We start from the raw sequence: 23,866 nt of genomic DNA on the forward strand, positions 1-23,866 counted from the left end.
AATCTTATCAGCAGGCCAAATTGCAAAATTTGACTGAGAATTTGCAAGATAATGCTTGTCAGACTCATAAGTTCTTTCGAGCTCTCCATGCATCTCCTACTCGAGAGAATATGACTAGACTCCAGGATGCAAAAGGTCAAATGGTCATTGATCCTTAGACTATTGTGAATATGTGTAGGAATTATTTTCTAGACCTTCTTGGTTCTACTCCTTTACCTTCTGACCAAATTACTCATGCCCACTCAGTTTTCTATGATTTGGTCCGCAATCAGGTTCCACATGACATGTAATCTACTTTGGAGATAGATATTTGTGAGGCGGAGGTTATGGATGTTTTGTTACACTTGCCCAAGGATAAAAGTCCTGGTTGGGATGGTCTCACCAATGAATTCTTTGAGGTTTTTGCTACCCGACTGGTGAAACCAATGACGGCTATGTTTCAGCAGGTTTGGGAAATGGGATTCATGCCTTCCTCATGGAAAGAAGGACTTATCAAACTGCTTCCAAAAGTTCCTTCGCCGTCTATATTGAAACATTGGCGACCAATTTCTTTGATGGGTTCTATGTATAAAATCTTTTCCAAAGTGATGGCGAATCGGCTCCATAAGCATCTTCCTGCCATTGTGCATCCTCTTCAATATGGTTTCATTAAGGGCCGAAACATTCTGCATAATGTCTTAAATGTGCAAATGGCTATTGACTATGCAAGGCACTCTAATCAGGAGGTGGTATTGATTCAATTGGACCTGGAAAAGGCTTTTGATTATTTAGACTGGTCCTTCATTGCACAACTTATATCTACTATGGGCTTTGGTACTCGGATGTCTCATTTGATCTACACCATTAGTGCTGCGGCTTCTTCACGAGTTATACCAAATGGTGGTGTTACCGAGCCATTTGTCCTTGCACGCTCTGTGAGACAGGGTTGCCCTTTGAGTCCTCTCTTTTTTGCCCTTGCGACTCATCCGGTTCTTTCGATGTTATCTCGTATGGCAACTTCTTCTCAGTTGGCTGGATTGTCTCTTCCTTTGGACAGCACTTCATTAGTCAATCCTTGGCTGATGACAGTTTTATGATTTTGCGTGCGGACAAGGATAATCTTCGCAAAGCATTAGATGTTTGGACTCTCTCTGGTCATGCTTCTGCTCTTCATATCAATGCTTCGAAATCAGCCATTCTCAATTGCACGGAGTCAGATTTGTAGTCGTTGGACTGGCAGGGAATGGTTGTTCCCCGTGGTTCCATTGTCAGGCATCTTGGGTACCCTTTGGATGTTGATGTTCGGCCAAAGCAACTACTAGAGTGGATTTCACAGAAACTGGAAGCTAAGTTTCTGTATTGGAAGTCACACGCTTGGCCCTTCCATGTTCGCCTCAAAGTGGCTCAGACAATTATGTTGCCAATGCTCACATATTTCTTACCATTGCTGCCTTGGACTACTACTACATTGAATGCTCTTACTCAGTACATTCGTTTCATGTTATGGAAAAAGGACTCCTTGCATGTAGGTATTTCATGGATTTCTTGGTCGCATGCATGTACCCCCACACGCATGGGTGGTGGGGCTATTTTGGATGCCGAAACTCATATGCTAGCACTCCGTTGGTCTCTTTTTCGTGCCATGTGCTTGGATCATCACCCGTGGGTCTTTATAGCCCGTTATTTTCTTGAGGATCACGGGCTTGTGCATGGTAATACCCAAATTCAGAGCTCCTGGTGGCATGTTCTTAAAGCAGACTCTCAGTTTTCTAGTCCATCCTCCCTGCTTGCTCATTTGGTATATTCCTGGAAATTGGTTCTCCAGAAGGCTCGGTGGCATCCAGCGGAGGACCACTTAGCTACTAACTCTTTTCAATTGGAATTGTTGGCAGTCTTGCAATTACTTTCTTGGAAAGGCAAACATGAGCTCAGACCGAAATTTAACCGCATGGCATATTTGGGCTTGACTTCAGTTGCAGATGCCACCCTTGCCAGTCGCAATGTGTTGATATCGTTTCGTACAGCCAGGAGGCTTTTCAGGATCCCTCGTGGATACCATGATTTATGGGGACAGCTTTTGATGGTGCTCCAGAGCAGACAACCCTTTCCTGCCCTTGCTGCGGATCATCCCTGGCAGGACTGGGACCTTGCAGGCAAGCTGAATTTGGAAAAGGCCTCAGCTAACCAAGTGTATCATCTTCTGATTAAAGATCATCAATGGCTGGTTACTAAAGCTAATACTGTATGGGGATTGCGTAAATCTCAGTCATGGTGGAAGGTAACTGTGATGGAGGGCTGGTTGAACAAGACACCTTTCAAATGCAAGGTCTTTCTTTGGAGGATGATGATTGGTGGTCTTCCTCTTGCGTCAACCCTTTCCAAGCATCCAATCTTCAACGGCAATTGTTTCTTTTGCACCACCGGTGTGGAATCAGCCCGTCATCGATTTATTTCTTGCCCTCTCGCTAAGAAAATCTGGTCACTCTTGTCAGCGGTTTGGCGAGCAGTGGTTGGTTTCTCGCTAAGCCCTTTTGATTGGGTTTTAATGCGGCCCAAATACCCCACACCGGCACAGTCACATATGAAGATCTTGTTTCACTTTCTCAGATACTAGGGCTGTTGGCACAATTGGACCATTCGGAATGCTTTTCTTTTTTATTCAGCCTCTAATGTTCAGGGACATATTGCTAGACTTAAAGGTCTCTTGCATTGGCAGATAGATCTTATTCGGCACTCTGACTTACTCCCTCGGGAGGACTTACTTCCCTGGCATATGGCAATTTCCTCTACGTCTTTGACATGACTTTTGTAATTTTTTTGTCGTTTAATACTTTATAAATATAACATCCATTACGGAAAAAAAAAAGGGTGCTGCAAATCAGATTTCTGATCAGAATTCAGCAAATTGCTCCAAGTGACAGCCATCTAGGGGTCTCAGCAGGCAGGCGATAGTAGGAACATCATTATCTCGGGCTGGCAACAGCATCAACAGGCTGGTGACAGCAATTTTTTGCTTGCCTAGCAGTGGTGGGTGATACCTCCTAGGGCAGATTTGACAGGCAGCAGCCATTCTAGAGGGTTTCTCCACAAAGAATCTCTAATTTTTCTCTCTCTCTAGCATTCTCTGACCTTCTCCAGCCCATTCTTAGAATATCTCAGCTTATCTCAGCCATTTGGAGTAAATCTCTCCTCAATTTGGTGAGCAAAAGAGGGAATTCTGCTGTAAACCTTAAATGTCTGCAAAAATGAGGGATTAGCCGCCACCTTGGGACCCCTGCCATCAGTAGAAGGACGCCGGTCCATCCATTGTGAATTTGGGACAGCACTTCGCCATTTGGGGTCCAATTAGAGCAAGTCCTGGGTAAAATTCAAGGGGCAATTTGGCCGATTTGTTTGCTGATTGTGCTTATAGCAAGGGGATTTTGGATCAACCAAGGAGATTGTGGAATCTCAACTTGTACCCAATCCAATAGTCAATAAAGTTAAAGAAATACTAAAAGGGGTGCCAATTTTGGGGCCAACAAGATGTCTACTGTCCAAGATTTTGAAGATAAAAGTGTGCATTTCAATCTATGTTTACTTACTGATTGTTGTAATTAAGTGCTTGATTAGGGAATTACCACCCTATCTAAGAAGGAAGGCTGGTTTCAATAGGGACTTGGGAGATAAAAATGTCTGCACGATGGGGGGGTCATATAATTAGTAGCTCCACTGTCCACAATCCAAGGAGTAACTGAAGTACTCAGCTGTGATGAGTGGGCCTCTACAACAACCTTGTTGAGGGGCAACTCACAAATGTGAACGAGACTTGTATCCTCAAATGTCTCTAAGGAGACGATGTGGGCCTCTGCAGACCAGAGTCAAACATGCTCTCTCGCGTTGAGAACAATGATGATTGTGATGGTTGCACGGTGGTAGCATGGGTCTGGCCTCGCCACTGCCCCGATTGGGGGTTACTACCACCCTCTCGTCCCTGTTGGGGATTGCACGACCAAGAGGCAAGTGTCTAAGTTTTGGATTTTGGTGTTGTGACTCGTGCCTTTGATCAACACTCGTTTTCAAATTGGCCATCTTTTAACAATGCTAAGATAATATTAATTTTTCTTAAGACATTCTGCCACCCAGGTTTGAGAGAGGACTCGGAGTTCCCTTGGGTCTCACTAACTTAGGTTTGGTTTTGATTTTGTTTTTCATTTTAATTTGAGATTTGATTTGGCTTGCCCTTCCCTTTTTGCCCCTTCTAAGAAAAACAAGTGACGAGAGTCCTCTTTGAGAAGGCCGTACTATGAAACTAGTCAAACAGTCAAGCATAACACAGCAACTAACACTCAAATTGATAGAATACAGGCATAGTAGAATATAAGATCACCTGCTACACAAAATGGAAGTATTTCTACAGCAGCTTGTTAAGGAACAATGCGATCTGATCCTCAAAGGACTTGGGAGCCTCCATGGTACAAAACTTGGCAAGAAGTCGCCAATACTTAACCAACTTGACTTTAAGTCATACTAGTCAATGATTGTAAAGTTTTGGAGCTCATGGCCAAGATTTAGGACACATTGCCACATAGCAATCAATCAAGTGTGCCCAACGCTTTGACGCTAAGTCAAAATGCTGAAGCTGAGAATGAAACTCGGGCAACAAGCCCAACTTAACAATAGTGGAGGCATTCCTAGCCTTCCATGCAAGGACAAACTCATATGGAACGAGTGGGGGATTAGGTTGGGGTTCCCACCCCTGCACAATATCCCATAGGTTCTATGAGTCAAAGAGATGGTCTCATTAGATTTAACCAAGTAGTGAAAGCATACTTGACTGATGAGGAGGAAGAACCATGAGGTGTCAAATAGGTGGAATAAGAAGAATAGTGTGGTTAAGAAGGAGATGGTCGAGGAGGACAAGGAGAAGGAGAAGATGGGGAGACAAAAGTGGGTTGTGAGTATCCAAAGGTTGCCAATTGATGTGGAGGCATTGGAACATGAATCTTTCCATAAGGTGCATGACAAAAGGACCAAAAGGCCCACCAAGTAATACCATGGAGGCAAACTGTGGTGCCAACTAATCCATACTTAAGAATGTATGGGATGGTATCCCAAGCTATGAGAAGCCTGAAAGTGTATAAAAGGGAGAACTAGCCCCAATCATGGGTACACTATCTCACTAAAGGAAAGAAGAGGTCCTAAAGATTGTGCCCAAGTGTGATGAACCCCCTCGAGTGATGTGTGAAGGCATGTGAGATGCACTTAATGGATATGGGAATGAAGATACTATAGAAGAAAAGAGAGGGATGGATGGAAGATCAAATGGATTTGTGGATGTAGTAGTGGAAGATGTTTAAAGTTCCTTTCGTCCATTGAATGCATTAAATTGAAATAAAAAATAAGATGATTCACCTACTTCAAAATGACCTTGAGATGAAAAAAATAAAGGAAAAGAAAAGGGAAAACTTACCAGTGGAGGAATTAACCTTTTGGTACTCTTCACCTTTCTTAGAGTTCATAAACAAAAATCTATCTTCTTCAGGACTAATGAACCATTATCTTGATTGCATGGTCCCTTTTTCATGAGAATCACCAAAATCTTGCGGAAAAGAGAAAGTGGAATCAAAAGATTAAGTATGAAACTGCATACTTGGCATGGGAGCAAATGAGAGCAGAGATGTGAATGGCATAGATGAGAGAGTTAGAAAAGTGAATAATATGGGAGTAAATGAGAGAGGTAGAGAAATGAATGGTTTGTACTCCATGCCCATTTCTACAACAAGGAGGTTAGTCCCTTGTGGAGCTTCCGTCTTTCCTGCAAAATCATTAGACCAGTGCACCAAATCTAAAGAAAAAAACTCAGATTTACCTTCAAATTATTGTTGAGTCCGATACATAAGGATAAGGTCGTACTCGGCTCGTGAGATCTCATAGAGTCTTTGGACTCCGTGGTAGTCTGACGTCTCAACTCTCTTCAACCATGTCAAATTTTTGCAAAGCAAGCTGTGAGACCCACTCTTGCTTGTTTCTCAATGGATCTAGCTCGAGAGTGTGAAGCAATGATGAAGTACTTGAAGTCATCTTTCACTCCTATAGTTCCTACTTGGGGTGTAGGCAACAAAGATCTAGCATGTGCAAACGACAAAAACGAGATTGGACGAGTGGGAGGGCAACCTATCTATCTATAGAAAGTTTAGGGCCTCCCAGATTAGGGTTTACATGTGGGACACTGAAACTGTCTAGAACCGCCTCTCATTTCAGTAAAAGTTTAAACTTCATTAATTAACTTCAATGTTGGGGCTATTTAATTAAGGTTAATGATTTTTTTAGCTCAACAACATGGATTGGACCCCTTCACATAGCAGACACTCGATAGAGCAAAGCATCACAAAACTTTCAACCAAACCTTTTGGCTACGCCTTTGGGACAGCTAGTGACCAAGGAGAGTTCCCTACTTCATTTGGCTTATAGCACATAGGGGCCTTGCGAGTGGGAGTTATTTGGCCCAAATGCAACAAGGTGAAATCCATAAGCATTGCCCACAACAATACTTGGAGACTCCAAAGCATTGCCTTTGGTCATGCAAGGTAGCACACTAGTGTGGAAAGTGTGGAGAATGCAATCCATATTTGCTAGAGAAAACCAACTCACTATTGGTGCAACAGTGATGTAATGAGAGTGGGTTTGAATCCTAGGCCAATAGACAAGGATTTCCACGATTGGACAGATCATAGGTCATCCATCACCTTAAGGTTTTGGGGGGCTAGATGGGTTGTCCAATTTGTGGGAATCTTCTAGTTAAGTACGCAATGGCATGAACAATACCAGGATGGGTGATCTCCCAAGAAGGGGAGGTGTGGCTCTTCCCACCCAGTTTCTAATTGGAGTCTTACTAGCTACTCTGTCAAGTTGTGCCTCGACCGGGGTGCATTTCTTGGGGGGCTTTCTACTCTAGTACTAAGTTAGCCAAGGCCGCCACTTGTTGTATGAGGTAGAGATGTATGACACAATCTCCATCATCAAGGCAAGCCCTCGTGTTGTGGTACTAGAGCCTACGGTGTCACAATCAAAGGTTTGGGAGATCATTGGGAGCCTCACAACCTGGCACATTCGGAAGGTATACTACCAAATGATTTTCAGCAATGAGGGCCTCTCAATGTACACTACTCTAAGCAGAGCTCTTGGTAAGGGCCTCTCGGTGAGGGTCTCTTAGTGTACACTACTCTAAGCAAAGCTCTGCTCATCCACCATCCAATCACTCCGTGACCACTAGGATCAGCTCTATAGGGTGACTCTCGGCACCAGCAAGAGCTTTAGCAGTCACACTTGGGGTGGCCATGGCCTATTTTTCACATTGTAAGCAAACGGCCCTAGTAGGCGGCACTACATTCCCCCTCCATGGCTTCTATCCCCCAGCCCGACTCAAGAGGCTTGTACATGTGAGTGATTTCTGATTTACAAACAGCTCTAGTTAGGCTGTTGAGCACATGTACTTCTTTGTAAAAATTCGTCTAAGTAATATTATTACTCTCACTTTTTTCCCACCCAAAAAGAAGAGTCTTTGATACTTGTGAAATTGTTTATTGAATGTCTCGTTTCTGCAAAGGGGCCTCCCCATTCCAATCATGCTCCCTCCTCCCATTCACTATTCCACTTTCGACCTTCCATGTGGCTATGACAAAGACTATATGTAAATCTAGATTTGTTTGTCACCCCATTGCAGAAAATTATGGTGCTATGGATAATGGCAACTAGTTGCTTTTACCAATTTGTGAAAGCTATCAAAGAAGGAATGTCTCTTTTGACCTGTTTAATGCAGCCTTACCTTCTCTACTACCTTTCAGCCCTTGTAAATTGTATGTTTTAAAACAAAAAAAGGGCTAATTATTTTCTTTTGCTCCACTTGCCAGTAACACTATGAAATGCTGCAGAAGGCACAAATGACAAGCTCTTCTGACCAAAATTTGCCAAATATACAGAACTTTCAAGAAAACATGCAAGAACTGCAACGCAGTACGGGAATGTCATTATCTCAAAAACAATCATTTTTTATTTAGGAGAGTTTTGATGAGGAATGACCTTTGCAATAAGAGGACGTGCCATAGAGGTACCAAGCAAGTACTTTCTTTCATAAATTGCCCCTGCTCGCAAGCAAGGGAAAACATAGTCTTTGACAAATTCTTCCTTTAAGTCTTTGATGAAAAGCTGGCTTGCCCCACTGGCCTTTGCTTTAGCCTCAAGGCCCTCAGTCTCTCCATTGCCCTGTCAAAGAGCAAATTTAATTTAGTCCAAACCTACTATAAACTGCTGGTCACACTAAAGAGCTTGAGGTATGGCCTTCACCATTATTTCCATTTCACTCATATACCCAAAAACAAAAATAACTATTTGTATATAGCAGAACTACCATGAGCTTATGTAAACAGTCGAAAAGAAAATACAGAGGTAATTTGTTTAACGACCTGCACATCAATGCACTCAATCATGTTGCACACTCAGTTTATTTGGGTGCTTTCAGAAATGCAGTGATAGATGCGAATGTTCTGAGCGTCCAACCCGATGCCTCCTCCTTCACTTCTATGAAGCCACAAGTTACTAAAATGTGCTCATGTTTTTGCAGGGTGCCCTCAATTTTAACACATTTGATGCTGCCATAGTTTCTGTAAAGTTCTTTAGGATTGTGCTCATTTAGCTGAACTTGGACATCCCTCTCTTTAGGATTATGCTCATTTAGCTCAACTTGGACATCCCTCTCTTTTTGTATCTCCTATTAAATTGGCCTTGGCACCATGTTACTTAAGGCCACCATGTTACTTGTAAAGAAAAGTACATTTGAAGTTTTATTATCGAGGAAGTCATTGGCCCATATCCAAAATATCATTGGGCATGGCTCTTGTATTACCTCATCTATGAAAGTGTAAACTTATGGAAATATATTCTACACTTTCATTATGTCTATACACTCTGATAAGTCTACTTTGAGTACCGAGGTGAGCTACGTATCATTACTCGTTTTGAATTTATTATTATTTGAATAAGTATTCCAATGCAATCTATACAAGGCATGCTTAAATGCAACTTTGCAAAAAATATATTAATAATGTTTATTTTAGCAATTCAATTTATAAATACTAATAAGAGCTAGGTTTTTTCATCCCATAAAAGCCAGCATCTTATACTACAGCACATGCTTGTCCACTGTCATAATATCATATCCACTAAGGTCCCAGCTAAGATGAAATTTTTATGACATTTCAATTAACATTCATAGATGTTCTTAAAGTTACTCATAAATGCTAGCATCTTATACTACAGCACATGCTCACCCACTGCCATGATCTCATATCTGCTCAGGTCCAGGCTAAGACCAGATTTTTATGACATTCCAATAAAATATTCATCGCGTATTTACAGTTTGGAGAGAGCCACTTTAAATCCTCACATCAATAATAGAATGAGTTGAGACTCGCAGCAGTCTTCTGATTTTGTTATGTTATACCAGTGCACTAATTCAAAAATTTAAATTAATACTGGGCTCAATCTGAGCATATAGTGTCACTGGGACTGATTATACAGGCACCTGCACAGGACTACTACTCAGCATATGCTGAGATTGAAACTCTGCAACTAAGTCAGTGGACGATCAAAACAGTCCCCCACTAAAAGTAAAGCCATGCAGAGCATCCCTGCAAAGAAGAATGAAATCTGGAAATGGTACTTCAACCTCAACAGCTGCAGTTCACTACTCACAAACTGCTAATATAGCACTATATTTCTACCTCCGAGACCCTCAGCCTGTATATGGGCAGATATCATTCACACTCTCAAAGGCAGATGGGAGACACAAGGTGATTCGGACTGCCTGAGCCAGAGGCAAGAAGCCTTCCTACATTCGAGTCTGGCACCTTGTTTCAGTTGAGATTCTCTACATGATTTGACACTAAACCACTAGACTGGTTATAGTACTAGCCTTGTACTCGATATTCCCCTAAGCAGAGGGCCAGGGAGCATTCGCCCTTTGTATTTTCTCTCGCTCTGCTGTAGGACTCTATACTGTGTATATTTAGCTTAGTCATGATTATCAGTGAGGTACCATTTAATGCGAGTTACTATTCTTGAAATTGAAGATGGTTGTTATTAGCTGTGACTCCAAGACTTTTCTGATTGCCCTAATAGCTCTATTTTTCACACTGCTCTGGCAACTGAGAAACCTTTAGACATATCTGAAAAGGAGCACCAGTTCGTGCAAGTGCACTCAAAGTTGTCCCGATCTCCTTTTATTCAAAGACCACCTCTTGGAGATAACCTCAGAATTGTATTCATCTGAATCCTAGCGTTCCCGAGAAAGCTGATCATCCATCCAGGGTTTCCCCCATGAGGCCCGAGAAGCAGGAAAGTTGCCAAAGAATTTACACTACGACAACAACAAAACAGGAAAGGTACCAAATAATTCAGGCTACAACTATCAAGTAAAGAAGCAGACTAAAACCAAATTGATCTTTCAAGAAACCTCACCTACATTGTTATATTCGATGAAACTAGATCGACTGCATGTTCTTTCTATTTGGGCCACCAAGATAAGCCATATGAAAATAAACATCACACACACTTTAATATAGGATCTCGAACCTAAAGTTTTCAGAACAGAAGGGGCAAGGATAAGCAGAGAACAAAGAGAAAATAGAGTGAAATCAATTTTATATCAGTGCAATTGAAGCCTTGACGGCATATAGAGACAAAGAAAGCTATGTCATAAAACTCAAGTGTAAAGACCCAAAGTCAGGTGAGTGTCTGTAATGTGGACATTACAACTTCAGATCAAGCACAAAAAGGAGTAAAGAGAATCTCTGTTTATGTAAACTTACTTGGCCAACATCAGCTGTAAAGCATACAACCTCACATCCATAATTCTCTCTGCAGACCATAAACTCCTCTTAGAACTAGGCCCATAAAACTTTTAAACCTTCACTTAAACCAAAATGCAATTTGAACAAATGTCATTACTGTAGACCACATATAAGTAAATGTCATTACTTAAGAGCACTTCAATGAATTAAAAAAACTCAAAAATCTACAAATAAGTCACATGTTTCTTTTAGAGGCAAATAAAAATTAAAAAGCTCCCTTTAAGAAATGCAAACAACTCCTCACCTCAACCAAGGTACAATCACTGACGTGTCTAGACCTCCACTATAAGCCAAGACAACTTTGTTTAGTTTCCCTCGCAATCCACCATTAGACTTTGAAGCCACAGGACTTGGAGCATTTTCAGCCAAAACCATCCTCACAACTGTAATCATACAAAAGTAAGAACTGTCAATGCAGACAGTAAAAGCCAGGCTCCCTGTGCAGAACATCATATATAAATATACTGCTTTCATTCAACCCGATAGTCTATAGATCTATCAAACGTAACAGCTATATTTCTGGGCTGCCCTGGATTATATACAATAATACTGTTGTTCTCTAGATCCCATCAACACATTGGGGGATTACATATGGGTTACTAGGGTTACTATGAAAGAAGTGTAAAGATAAATTTGATTTGAGACTGACACCAAATTAAAAGATTGGATTTCTGAGTAAGCTACTTGAGCATCACATTTATTATCATGACAGTAAGTACTAAGCATTATATTGGTCGCACTACTAAAATAATGACATATCAAACGGATCCCTAGATCATAAGGAGCACCTAAATGCAGTTTCCACGAGTCTAAAAACTGGAGGTATTTTTCCATGTAAAAACTGTGAAGGCCCTCTCAACAGTAGCAAGTTGTGTGCTCAAAAGATAGTGCAATAGCCAAGGGCTATAGTGGCAAAAGACTGCCACAATATCTACTTTGGAAAGCTGTTATCTGTTGCTCTTTTGGTCCAGTCAAAAACATGAGAGGGTGCTCTCCATCGAACAAATAGGACCTGCTGCAGCTGGATCATAGGACACTAGGAGGAGACTTCAACATGGTGAAGTCTCTGGAGGGAGGAGAGGCAGAAGTAGAAAGCCTATCACGGCATATCACTCATATTAACATCTATTAAAGACCCAAATGACCTATGAGACCAAAATTGTTACTACAATTAATTTGTGGTACGTCTTAGCATGGATAAACAAATAAACAAAAAGAAAGTAGACTCATGCATGTTTGCCAAAAATATCTAGCACAGGGCTACTATGAGGGGATCTCAATACATCCACAATGGCATCACCTAAGGTGAGGCTCTCTGAGATTGTCTCTTAATAAATAGAAAATCCCTGTATATAAACACCAAGAGGCATACCAACTAGCTTAGCCTTTTTCCAATGCACCTAATGTTAAGCCACCTAGAACTTGCCACAAATTTAACTGTCTTTCACCACTAAAAAGAGTCCCAAAAAGTGTTATTTCATTAAAACATGAGATTCTAAAACTTTCAGACTGGCTCAGAAAGTTATAGTCATTGCTACTTTCATCCCTCATTCTACCACATCGATGCCAGCTATCTTATCTGTTCCAGCTTGCTCCCCACATCATCATCTCCAGTGCTGCCCTGCTGTCCCCATCAGTCAGGTGCTGCTGCTTGCTGCCCTTAGCATCCTACAACCATCACTAGCCGCTCTCAGCCATTGCCACACTTTTGCAGGCCCTCAAATATAAATAACATCTCAAAGGCAAACCTCCCCAATGTGAAATACAGAGTACAAAGATGACTGTAATGGGCTTCTAAGTACATCATAAGTAAAATGGTTGAATAAACCACCAATCTAGTGGGCTATAAAGCCAACCATATGGGTTGCTAGGTAACAGAAGGTGTTGGAGCCCCATGTTGGTATGAGGCATGTTTCCTCCTCCTCATCAGCTCCAAGTCACCTTCCCATGGAGAGTATCGACAGTCTATCTAAATCCAAGAGAAAGTCTCTATAGTAGAGAGATCCTGAAGGTCAATACCATGGCCGCACCTCCCAATCCAAATGAATCGAGCAATGATGCTAGCAATCGACTCCCATCTGTACAATGCTCCCAAGTCCATTGAGTCTGCAATTAGTCTAAAGCGTAAATCCTGCTCGAGCTGGCCAAGAATGAGAAATGAGTAGCTCCCTTGAAGATCTTCAAATAATCCACATGATGGGTCTCTGTCTGAAACCCAAGTTATTGCCCCCAAAGTCGCTACTATCTATAGGCTCTCCTCCATAGAGTGCCTTTGGGTCAGCTCTTAACTCTCCACATCTTGCACTTACTATTGCAGCCCTACCATAACGGAGCTAGATACCAACTACCAAACTCCTGTGAGCTACAAGCCACAAGAAAAGGGAGATCTTCTTGGGCCTAAAGCCGATAAATATGTTTTCCAATCTCCTCTAAAAATCTGCCAAGATGGGTCTTGAGATACACTATCTGTGCCAAGGCTGAATGGTTGCCACCACTGCTTTGATCCTGCTCACCTATATCTCTTCCCCAATTTAGTGGTGTATCCAAAGTAAGCTGCAAGCATGGGTGATTGCGCAAAGTAGAGATAGGAGATGTCAGATCTAGCCACTTGATGGATAGATGGAGACCTTGAGCCCATCAAAGGAGGGCCCTATAGAGGCTATATTGGGATCCAAGAAAGTAAGTTTGGAGAGAACCATTTTTTGATAGTGATATCCTCTCTAAACAAAAGGCCTATCCGCATCTCAAATGTGCTTATATTTGTTATCCACTCCATATGTTATGAGTGACATAAAATTTTGATGATTTGCTTAGAATTTGATTAAGTGTCAATCAAATGTGCAAGTGTGAGGTGCACATGTGATGTGTAAGTTAGTTATTTCATTATGGCAAGCCAAGCCGACCCTGAGATTTCAGTGTATGTCAAAGGCAAAAGTTGTAATATTTTATCCTTGAGAGGTACTAGGTGGTACCTCTAGTAACAAATTTTGGCCTAGAATATTTTCTTAGCCATTAATGCCAATAGTAACCTTAGAAGCTAGGCATTAATGAATCAAATTAATGCCAATTCAAGGGCAAATGTATACTCAAGTTTGCTTAGATGAAAATTTGGCCTAGTTGATTTAATTGTTGGCTAGCACAATTATTTTTCTAAGCAAAAATTCATAGTCAAATTTATTTTCAAAATTAATTTAGTTGGGCTGAAAATTACTGAAAAATGCAATTAGAAGGTTGTCACTTGGCCAAACTCCCCGTGCAAGAGGGTAAAGGGCTATTAGAGGCTAGTGAACCTCACTTCGAAGGGGGAGAGCTAAAGAGAGGAGGAGAGAGGCCAAATTGTTGCATGCGCCAATTGTGAAGGCTATTCCAACCATTGGAGAGTGCATAAGAGGTAAGCAATAGCTGATCGAAGAGTCCTAGAGGCTGGCAACCACCACAGGATTGGTCATTCATAGGGTTGGTGACAGCAAGACTGATCATCCCAAAGGCTGGCAACTGCTCTTGGGCTCCAGTGTGGGTTTTGGCTGCAATCAATCAGCCATTTGCAGAAAAACAGCATTAGCCAATTTTGACAATGAAACTTTGAAATTTCTCTCTCTCCAACCTCCTCTATATTCTTTCGGCCAATTCACAGTTTTCCTCAAGAGATCTCACCCAAATTCAGTCCCAAGAGGATGCAATTGAAGAATTTTTGCTACTAAACCCTAATTTACAACCCAAATTAGGGTTTACTAGCCATCTTGGGAAGAGTGCTCAAAATTCAAGGTCTAACACTTGAATTTCAGTAGCTAAGATATGGGGATTTCAAAGAAGGTCACGAGGCTAGCTAAGGCCAGTTTCATGGTTCTATTGTGGGTCCTTCTAGGCCTCTTAAAGTTGATGACCAACAAGAGGAAGAGAAATTCGATGACCCATTTGAGATCAAATAGCAGCAATTGAAATGTTTGTACAATTAGCAAATGATCCCCGGTTCATGCACTTTTTGAACTGCCTAAAGGAGGGTAACAAAGACAATAAGTGAAAATCATCTTCAAGAGCTTCAAGACAATGAGATGTACTGAAGGAAGAGCCAATGCAGCAGTATAATATTCCAAAGGTGGATAATGAGCATAAGCAAATGATGCTAGTGGGACAATTGATGCATATGCAAGGCAAACTTGCAAGTGCCAATCCAATGATTTTTGGACAGCAAGGCATGCATGCTAATGTGGATCATGAAGGGTACTTTGATGGCAGTTTGGTTTTTCGAACATAGCTAGCAATACTTCAACATTGGGAATGCAAGTACCAAATATACTATGTGGACAAGCGTTGGCCTTGATATGGCGTCTACTACTTTATTGACACAAATAGACTAGCTTACCTTGGTGGATGGGAAAACTAAAACTTTTCAAAATATTCTTGTTTGAAGAACATAGGGTAAACTCCATAATAAATGTAAATGATCAAAACATCTATTAGGACCAATCATCACATGAATATACTAATGTCTTTGCGTCCGAACCACCTGATAGGACTCCCACCGTCTCATAGAATCTTAGACCATAGGATCAAGATGTTCCCTAGTAACCACTATAAAGATATGCTAGGGTTTACATTAAGAAAACATAATGTACAAATACGACTAAAACACAATAACTCAAATAGTAACGCAATAAATACAAACCCTAAACACAAAACACAAACTAAAAACTCAACGCAAAAAAAGTGAAGTCACTTTAGTGTCTTGTTGGTCATATTTTCAGGAAGTGCCAATATTTTTTTAAACTTTGCTGCCTCGTCTTTATGATGGATTGGATAAACCCATACTTTGCATGTGGCTGTTAAGAAGAGTGCTAGGGTTTGCACTGAGGGGACACAGAGTGTATGACCACGACAGAAACACAAAGACACAGACACAGACGTAGAGGGCAAAACTCAAACCCTAAACGCAAAACTCAAAACTCAAACCCTAAACACAAAACTCAAAACTCAAACACAAACAGAAGAAGGGAGAGAGAGAACACAACTCTAAAGTGAATGAATGCTGTAAATGAATGTAAGAGTGTACAGTGTGCTCAAGGGCAGAGCAATGTCGGAGTGTGACATCCACCAAAGACGGATCCCAAGTCTGTGACCGCCTGTCGGAGTGTAGGAGTGCTGAATAGTGAATGGCAACAGGCTGGTCACCAAAACGCAGCAGTCTGGAGGCTGGAAACTGGTAAACACAGTAGTGTACCACCGATCGGGGACTAAAAACTGTGCACAGTCTGCTGTAAACAGCAGGCTGAAACAGTGTCTGAGAGCATCAAACCCTGCAATGCTGAAAACGCAAGCTGGCTGACCCTGGAGATGATGGACAGCAGGCTGAACAGCAGTCTGGGACAGTTTGGAGCAGTCGCCAGCAGATGAGAGCTGCCGCCTAATCTCTTATCTCTACTTCCTTCTATCTCTGATCCCCAGTGGATACGACCTTTCAACAAAAACCCCTCCAACAATGGGAGTGCTCAAGGTTGCCACAGTTGCCACTACTAATAACAGAACATTGGGTTGGTGAGTGCAAGCACGAGTAAATATGAAATTCCCAATGTCGTCGTGCCAAACCAAGTTATTCATTACTAGGTTATTATTTCACCATATAAAATAATTACATAAAATATTAGCTTCTATATTTTACGCGTACACGAATTGATAGTTTCATTTAGAAATCATGCTAATACATGAATAAATAATTAATCACTATGGTTTTACTCTAAAAGAGCATTTTTAGTGTGTTTTGGGGCTGTTTAAGAGGCTAATCAGCAAGTAATGCATATTTTAGCTCAACAGTGGCAGCATCAACAAATGTGATAAAATATTTATTTTCCCCTAGAGACAACCACGGCATCTCACATATATTTGAATGTACCAACTCTAAGGGTGAAGACTTCAGCAAAAGAGACTTTTTATGTGACGCCTGAGCATGCTTAACAAATATGCAATGATCACAGTGATCAAACTCAGCATCCCTCAAACACAACAAATAACCCAAACAAGAAAGCACTTTCATTCTAGTTTGACTCATGTGTTCGGCCATATCACAAAGGCACACTTGGCTGCCTAGTTATGGCAACAACATGATCATGCACACTAGATACATATAATGGATACAGAGTGTCACTCTGCCTTTAGCAACAATCCTAGATCTCTTACTTATCTTCCATTTGCCATCCACAAAAGTGGTGTGATAGTCTTCATCATCTAGATGCCTTGTGCTTATCAAGCTCTTTTTGAGTCGGGATACATGCCTTACATTACACAAGGTGAACACTGAACCATGCTAAAATGCCAATTGCACACTGCCAATCCCTGCAATGTCACATTCATAGTTATCCCCCAAGTAGACAACACCATGTCTACCACCACTATAGTCAGAAAACCACTCACGGTGTGCTGTCACATGCAATGAGGCACCTGAATCAAGAATCCAAGTGTGCATGTCATCATTATAATCTACAATCAATGACTGCAAAAAGAGGAAGCAATAAGTACATCACTGCCATTGTCGATTTCATAACCAACTACATTGACCTCCTCTATCTTCACACTGCTCTTCTTTGCATGTTGGCTATCCTTTTTCTTATCTTTGCTATCATCAGTGCTTTTGCCCTTGGCCTTCTCTTTCTTCCACTTAAAGCAATCCCGCTTAAAGTGCCCTTTCTTGCTACAATGATGGCACTCTACATTTTTTCCACGAGACTTGTTACATGTTTTGTTTTCAAACTTGCTCTTCTGTTGAGATCAGTCTCTAGTATGTATTTTAAAGATCATTGGTTTAACTAATGGCCAACCTATTACTGTGTTGTTCAATAACAATTATACTCATGATTTTCTTTTTTCTTGATTGATACAAAACTTTACACAACACCCATTGAGTAAACATATCATGTCCATTACGGGGGCTTGGGTGTGGATCATTGGAATCATTTTCTACCGCAATTGGATCTTTCAAAGTCACCAAGACCATGATCCACTAGACTTATGTTTTATAAGCCTTGATCACATGTATGTCATCCTCAGCGTTACATAGTTCTTTGATAGGTCATCCTCACTCTTTGCGGATTATAAATCTCATGTAATCAATCTCCAATTTGGTGGTCATCTCTTTGTGATGAAGATCAAATGGCTAAGATGGTCAAAGACAATAGATTGCAACTTAGTGTTGGAAATTGTTAATTCTATAGGAAGTGCCCAATGTTTTAGTCTTTAGTCCTTTCAGTTCTTAGTGTGAACACAACTAAAGTTATAAGTTGTCACCACTCTTAGGATTAGAGTCAATTAACTCTAGTTGAGTTACAGCTAGGTCTATCTTAGACCTATCTTGTACCTTTCATTCTCATTCTTTCAATTTAGCAAGTATACTCTACTCTTTTGATTCAACACGCTCTCATTATCTCTCTTTTCTCTTCCCCATAGCTAGTTGTCATTTTCCAACATTTGGTATCAGAACAAGTTCTACATGAGGATTCACTTCAACTATCGTCAGCCGGTGCCGCCCCGCCTAAGGTCCTATTGCTGCTAGCTAGCTGTCTACCCAAGGAAGAGAAGGACGAGCTGCTACTATTTTCAGCCTGCGCATAGCCCTACACGCAGTCCCATACATATCCCGCACGCAGCCCGAGGAGCTATTGTTTTGGAGGAGCTGCTATTGTTTTCAACTCTACTACTTATTTTCTCACCTCTACCTGCCATATTCTCAGCCCTGCCTCCAATTTTCTGCAAACCATAAAAAGTACAAAAACCTTAATTTTCAAATTTAGGGGTTTTTCAAAATTTCTGCAATTTTCCATCCATTTTGGCCATCTCTTTCAGAATCTCAGCTCATGCCACCCAACATTTGGGGCTTTTGTCGATTTTCACTCCAGAAGTTCAAATTGGCAACCAATTTGAAGAAATTTCACAATTTCTTTGACATTTCTACCAAAAATTTTAGGGCCTTTGCCCGATATACAATCCCACATACGAATCTTCATTGGAAATGCCAACAGTGCACAATTTCATCAACATTTGTGCAAGAAATTTGGGGCTTTTTGTCCTAGAGGCTCCAACACACATCACGAGGCAGATTCCAGCTGTTGTTCTCTGTTGGCACACACCCTGAGAGGTGACATTACTACAGAAATTCAAGTTGTAAGGTACAAATTTCTTCACTTTCTTTGAAATTTCAAGAAGAATTTTGGGACTTTTGCACGACACACATTCCAAGGCAATAAACAAGTGGTACAACAGCATTTAATTGCTGTTACAATCAAATTGAGTAGAAATTTTGAAAAAATTTAGTAACTTCAATAAGAATCGGCATTAACCACTACATACGAGAGCTGTCCATAACTAGAGAAGTCGAAGTGCTACCTCCCCTTGAGCATCAGATAATACTCCGAACCCTTGCTCTGCTGAACCTAACAGAGCCCAAACTAAAGTTGACTCTAACTGAAAGGCATCTAGGTAAAGCTGCAACAACTGAGGATGGTCCGCCAAGTCATCCTCTTCCATCTATTTGGCATCCATTGGTGAATAATTATAAAATTTAACCAAGTATCTCATGGAAACTTTACCTTTGACCTTGCTTTCCTTATGTGTCAAAATCTGCTCAGGTACCAAAATCTCATCTAGCTCCTCAACCTCAAGCTGAATTTCAACAGACATATCCTCTAACACATCACCATGAAAAGGCCATAGTATCTTATACTCAACTTGGAATACAATCTTTCTCTTCCTTTCATCTTTTTCAGCCTTGCCTTTTCAAAACGCAGCAATACATAATCACCCTCTGCAAACTGCAAAGCACGTCTGTGGCGATCAGTTGCCCTCTTTTGCTTTTCTTGCAATCTTTGAAGTGCATATTTTATCTTTGCATAGGCTGCATCCAAGTTTTCCACATAATGATCAGCCTCAAAGATCTTATCCTTAGTTTACAGAATAGGTGGTAGATTCTTGTTACCCTCAACCACTTCAAATGGAGCTTTACCAGTAGGACTATGCACTATGTTGTGGTAAGCAAACTCAACCAAGGGCAAATACTGCTCCCACTGTGTCTTGTCATCCGAAACATAGCACCTCAAAAGATCTAACACTGTGGAATTTGCTTCCTCAAACTGATCATCTGTCTACGGATGGAAGGATGATGAGAATTTCAGCGTGGTATCCATATTCTCAAACAAGCCCTTCCAAAATAAGCTGGTCATACGGGAGTCTCGATCACTAATGATAGACTCTAGCATACAATGATACTTAAAGATGTGCTACAAAAACAATCGTGCCATATGATCAGTCTTTATTTTCTTCCTCACCGAAATGAAATGGGCTTGTTTGCTAAACTTGCAAATGATAGTCCATATACCATTATTCCCTGTAGGTGTCTTAGGAAGCTCAAAAATAAAGTCCATTGCAATGCTCTGTCAAGGCCTATCTGGAATAGACAAGGGCTGCAATAAACCCGGTATCTTTTGTCTATCATGCTTTACCTTTTGACATACGATGCATGTCTTAAAAAACTATTCTATATCATGCCTCAAAGCTGGCCAATGAAAGAAATGTTCCACTGCCTTGACTGTGCATCAATACCTCTGAAGTCTGTATACGGAGGAACATGACTTTCAAAGATAACTCTAGGTCTTAATTGCTTTGTGACACAGTCGTCCATGCATCATCAGAAATTTATCTCTTAGCACAGAGTGTTCATGCCTTTGGCCATTGCAAAAACTGATCATAAACATTAGCAAAGTCCGAATCAATAACCTATTGCTCTTTCATGGCATCCAACTCAGTGTGATAAATCATGCTGACGGCTGAAATTTATGGCTTACGTAACAATGCATCAACCACAACATTCTTTTTACCGTCAATATGAACAATCTGAAAATGAAACATAGAGAGAAAATTTGCCCATCTCATACGCTTCTCTGACAACTTTGTCTGCTTCAGAAAGTACCTCAAAGTTTGATGGTCTGTCTACATTGTAAAATCAGCCCTCAACAAATAATGTTTCCATGTAGACAGTGCATGAATTACAGGCAAGAGCTCTTTCTCATAGACCTGCAAATTCTTTTCTGCACCGTGGAGAATTCGGCTCTCATTAGCCACAACTCGGCCGTCCTGCATAAGAACAGTCCCAATATTATTACGACATACATCACATTGAACTATGAATGACTTCCTTAGATCGGGCAACACAAGCATAGTATCTGAAGTCATCTTTTCCTTCAACTTTTCAAATACTGAAGTTTCACCGCTGTCCATCTAAATAGCACATCCTTCTTCTGCAAGGCATGCAATGGAGATGCATTTTGAGCAAACCTACGTACATACTTCCTGTAGTAAGAACATAAACCCAAGAAGCTGTGGATCTCATGCACATTCCTCAAAGGTGGCCATGATCGTATTGCTTCAACCTTTGCAGGGTCCATGCGAATACCATCAGCCGATACAATATGTCCCAAAAAGTACATTTCATGCAAGAAGAATTCACTGTTCTTGTCATTGATAGCCAACCTATGGTCACGCAGTTCATTGAGCACACAAGCTGTTGCTGCACTATATGCGCTTGAACAACAAGGTATTGATGATGGTTTGCCACTTGTAGTGGAAGATGCAGTATAGCATGAAAGGGCTGCTCTAAATGCAGCAAAAACAATCCCAAGATGGCTATTACAAACTCTCCAAGAGAGTAAAATGGATACTCCTTTAGCTCAGTAAACTAGAAGGGCTGCTAGACATGCAGCACATGATGCAAGGGAAAGCCCATTTGGCTGATTTTACGAAAGTAGATGATTGTGATGAGCATGTATTTATGAGGTCACTATTGGATGATGATGAGTCTACTTCCTTGGACGAAGCTCAACAAGATGTGCATTGGATACAGGCCATGCAAGATGAGTTAGACTCTATTGCCACTAACTCTACATGGCATCTTGTGGATTTTCCACTTGGCAAACAGACCATTAGCACAAAATGGGTTTTTAAACTCAAATGCAAGGTTGATGGTACCATTGATAGGTACAAAGCACAGTTGGTAGCAAAAGGCTATGCTGTTAGAATTTGCCGATTCTATGGGCTGCACCCAATGTAATTTGTGTGGTGCGGATACTTATTAAAGTGTTGATGTAAGGTGTGTACACCTAGTGTCTTAGAAACTTAAAGTTGTGACACTAGGCTCTAGAGTAAAATAAACCTAACTCTAGTTAGTTGGTGGAAGGCTGGTTAGGTCAACTCTTGACCTAAACATAAGTTGTACTTTTACTCTATCTTTCATTCTAGCACGTACACTACTTTTTTTGCTTCAGCTCACTCTCTTGCTGTCATTGTCTCTCCTCTCTCCCTCCATAGATGGCTGCCATTTTCCAACATTTGGTATCAGAGCAGCTTGTACGCGCGGATTCCGTTCAGCCACCGTCAACCGGTGCCATCCCGCCCAAGGTCCTACTGCTGCCAGCTTGGTTCTCAGCTCGAGGAAGAGTTTTCAGCTGCTATGAGGTGCTGCTGAAGTCGAGGAGGAGTTGTAGCTGAGCCGTCTCTTATCTACTCCAGATCTGTCCAGTTCAGCCATCAGCTCCAATCTGTCCCTTTGCTCCACATCTGCTGTTTTCAGCCTGTGCACAGCCCAGCACGCAATCCAACGTGCAGTCCCACACACAGCCTTGCACACAGCCCGAGGAGCTGTTGTTTTGGAAGAGCTGCTGCTGTTTCAGCTCTCCCCACCATTTTCTCAGCTCTGCCCGCCAATTTCTGCAAACCCTAAAAAGTGCAAAAACCCTAATTTTCAGATTTGGGGTTTTCTCGAAATTTCTGAAATTTCCAATCTATTTCAGCCATCTCTTCTCGAATCTCAGCACGTGCTGCCCAAAAATTTGGGGCTTTTGCTATTTTTTGCTCAAGGAGTTTGAATTGACAACCAATTCAAAGAAATTTCTCAATTTCTTGGACATTCCCACCAAAAATTTGGGGTTTTTGCCCAATTGGAGGCCCTTTGCGCAAATTGTTAGCGAACTCATAGACATTGCGCAATTCCTTCCATTGAATCAAGAAAATTAGGGCCTTTTCAGTTTTTTGGATCCGCAAGCATCATGAGGTAGATTTCAGCTGCTGTTCACTGCTGGCATGCATCCCAAGGCGACATTTCTGCAGAAATTCTAGCTGTAAGGTACAAATTTTTTCAATTTCTTTGAAATTTTAGAAAGAAATTTGGGGCTTTGCCCAACACGCACTCCAAGGCAAGCAATAAGCAATATAACAACATTTAACTATTGTTACAATCAGACTGGGTAGAGAATTTTGGAAAATTTTGGAAAATTTAAGTAAATTTTGGTAAGAATCAGCATTAAGTTGCTGTATTTTGTACTTTTGTTGGCACACATTTCAAGGCAAGTGTGGTACAGCAGTATAGTGCTGTAATTTACTGGCTGAGTGCTCATTTGGGTGGCATTGTGCACACTTTGGCATTTGAGTTTGGTACTTGTTTCTTAATCCCGTGGGGGATTTTGATACTCTAAGAAGTATACTCTATACTTCAGCATTGAAGTATTTGGCTGCACATTTTTGTCTATCATTGACAACATGGCACATCAAGGGAATAATGATCAGAGCAACATCCTTGGTGTCCTCACTCAGAAGGACAAACTTGATGGCTCAAACTACCCACTGTGGAGTTTTATGATCCATAACCTTCTTGTGGCGAAGGACTTGTGGGACTATGCTACAGGTGATTTGCAGCGACCAGGAGGTCTTGCACCTCAAACATCTCAGCGTAACGCTCGAGGACAGGAGGTTGGTCTTGCTACTAGTGGTATTGGTGCTGCTACTGTTGCTGCCCCTCCTCTCCCTCCTACCAAGGATCAGAGAAAATGGGACTCAAAAGATGCACACACACTTTTTTGATTTCCTTGCAATGAAAAGGGCAATTATTCCGCACATTCGGTCTTGTAAGACCTCAAAATCAGAATGGGATATACTTGAGTGTATGTTTGCAGCACCCGCTGAGGCCA

General features: G+C 41.3%; 1 protein-coding gene across 1 annotated transcript in view; it reads right to left on the bottom strand.

Annotated features, from left to right (window-relative positions):
- LOC148038980 (argininosuccinate synthase, chloroplastic-like) overlaps nt 1-23,866 on the bottom strand; it is a 132,284-nt gene that overhangs the window by 45,178 nt on the left and 63,240 nt on the right. The window contains exons 3-5 of the mRNA XM_087674838.1: nt 11,113-11,251; nt 10,827-10,875; nt 8,041-8,223 (exon numbers count right to left, since the gene is read on the bottom strand). Of these exons, the coding sequence (XP_087530964.1) occupies nt 8,041-8,223; nt 10,827-10,875; nt 11,113-11,251 (371 nt within the window). The remainder of the gene's footprint in view (nt 1-8,040; nt 8,224-10,826; nt 10,876-11,112; nt 11,252-23,866) is intronic.

This window comes from Lygodium microphyllum, chromosome 3 (genome assembly GCF_053477565.2).
Source record: "Lygodium microphyllum isolate KBCC chromosome 3, Lygodium_microphyllum_v1.1.10, whole genome shotgun sequence".
In the NCBI taxonomy this organism is placed as follows: Eukaryota; Viridiplantae; Streptophyta; class Polypodiopsida; order Schizaeales; family Lygodiaceae; genus Lygodium; species Lygodium microphyllum.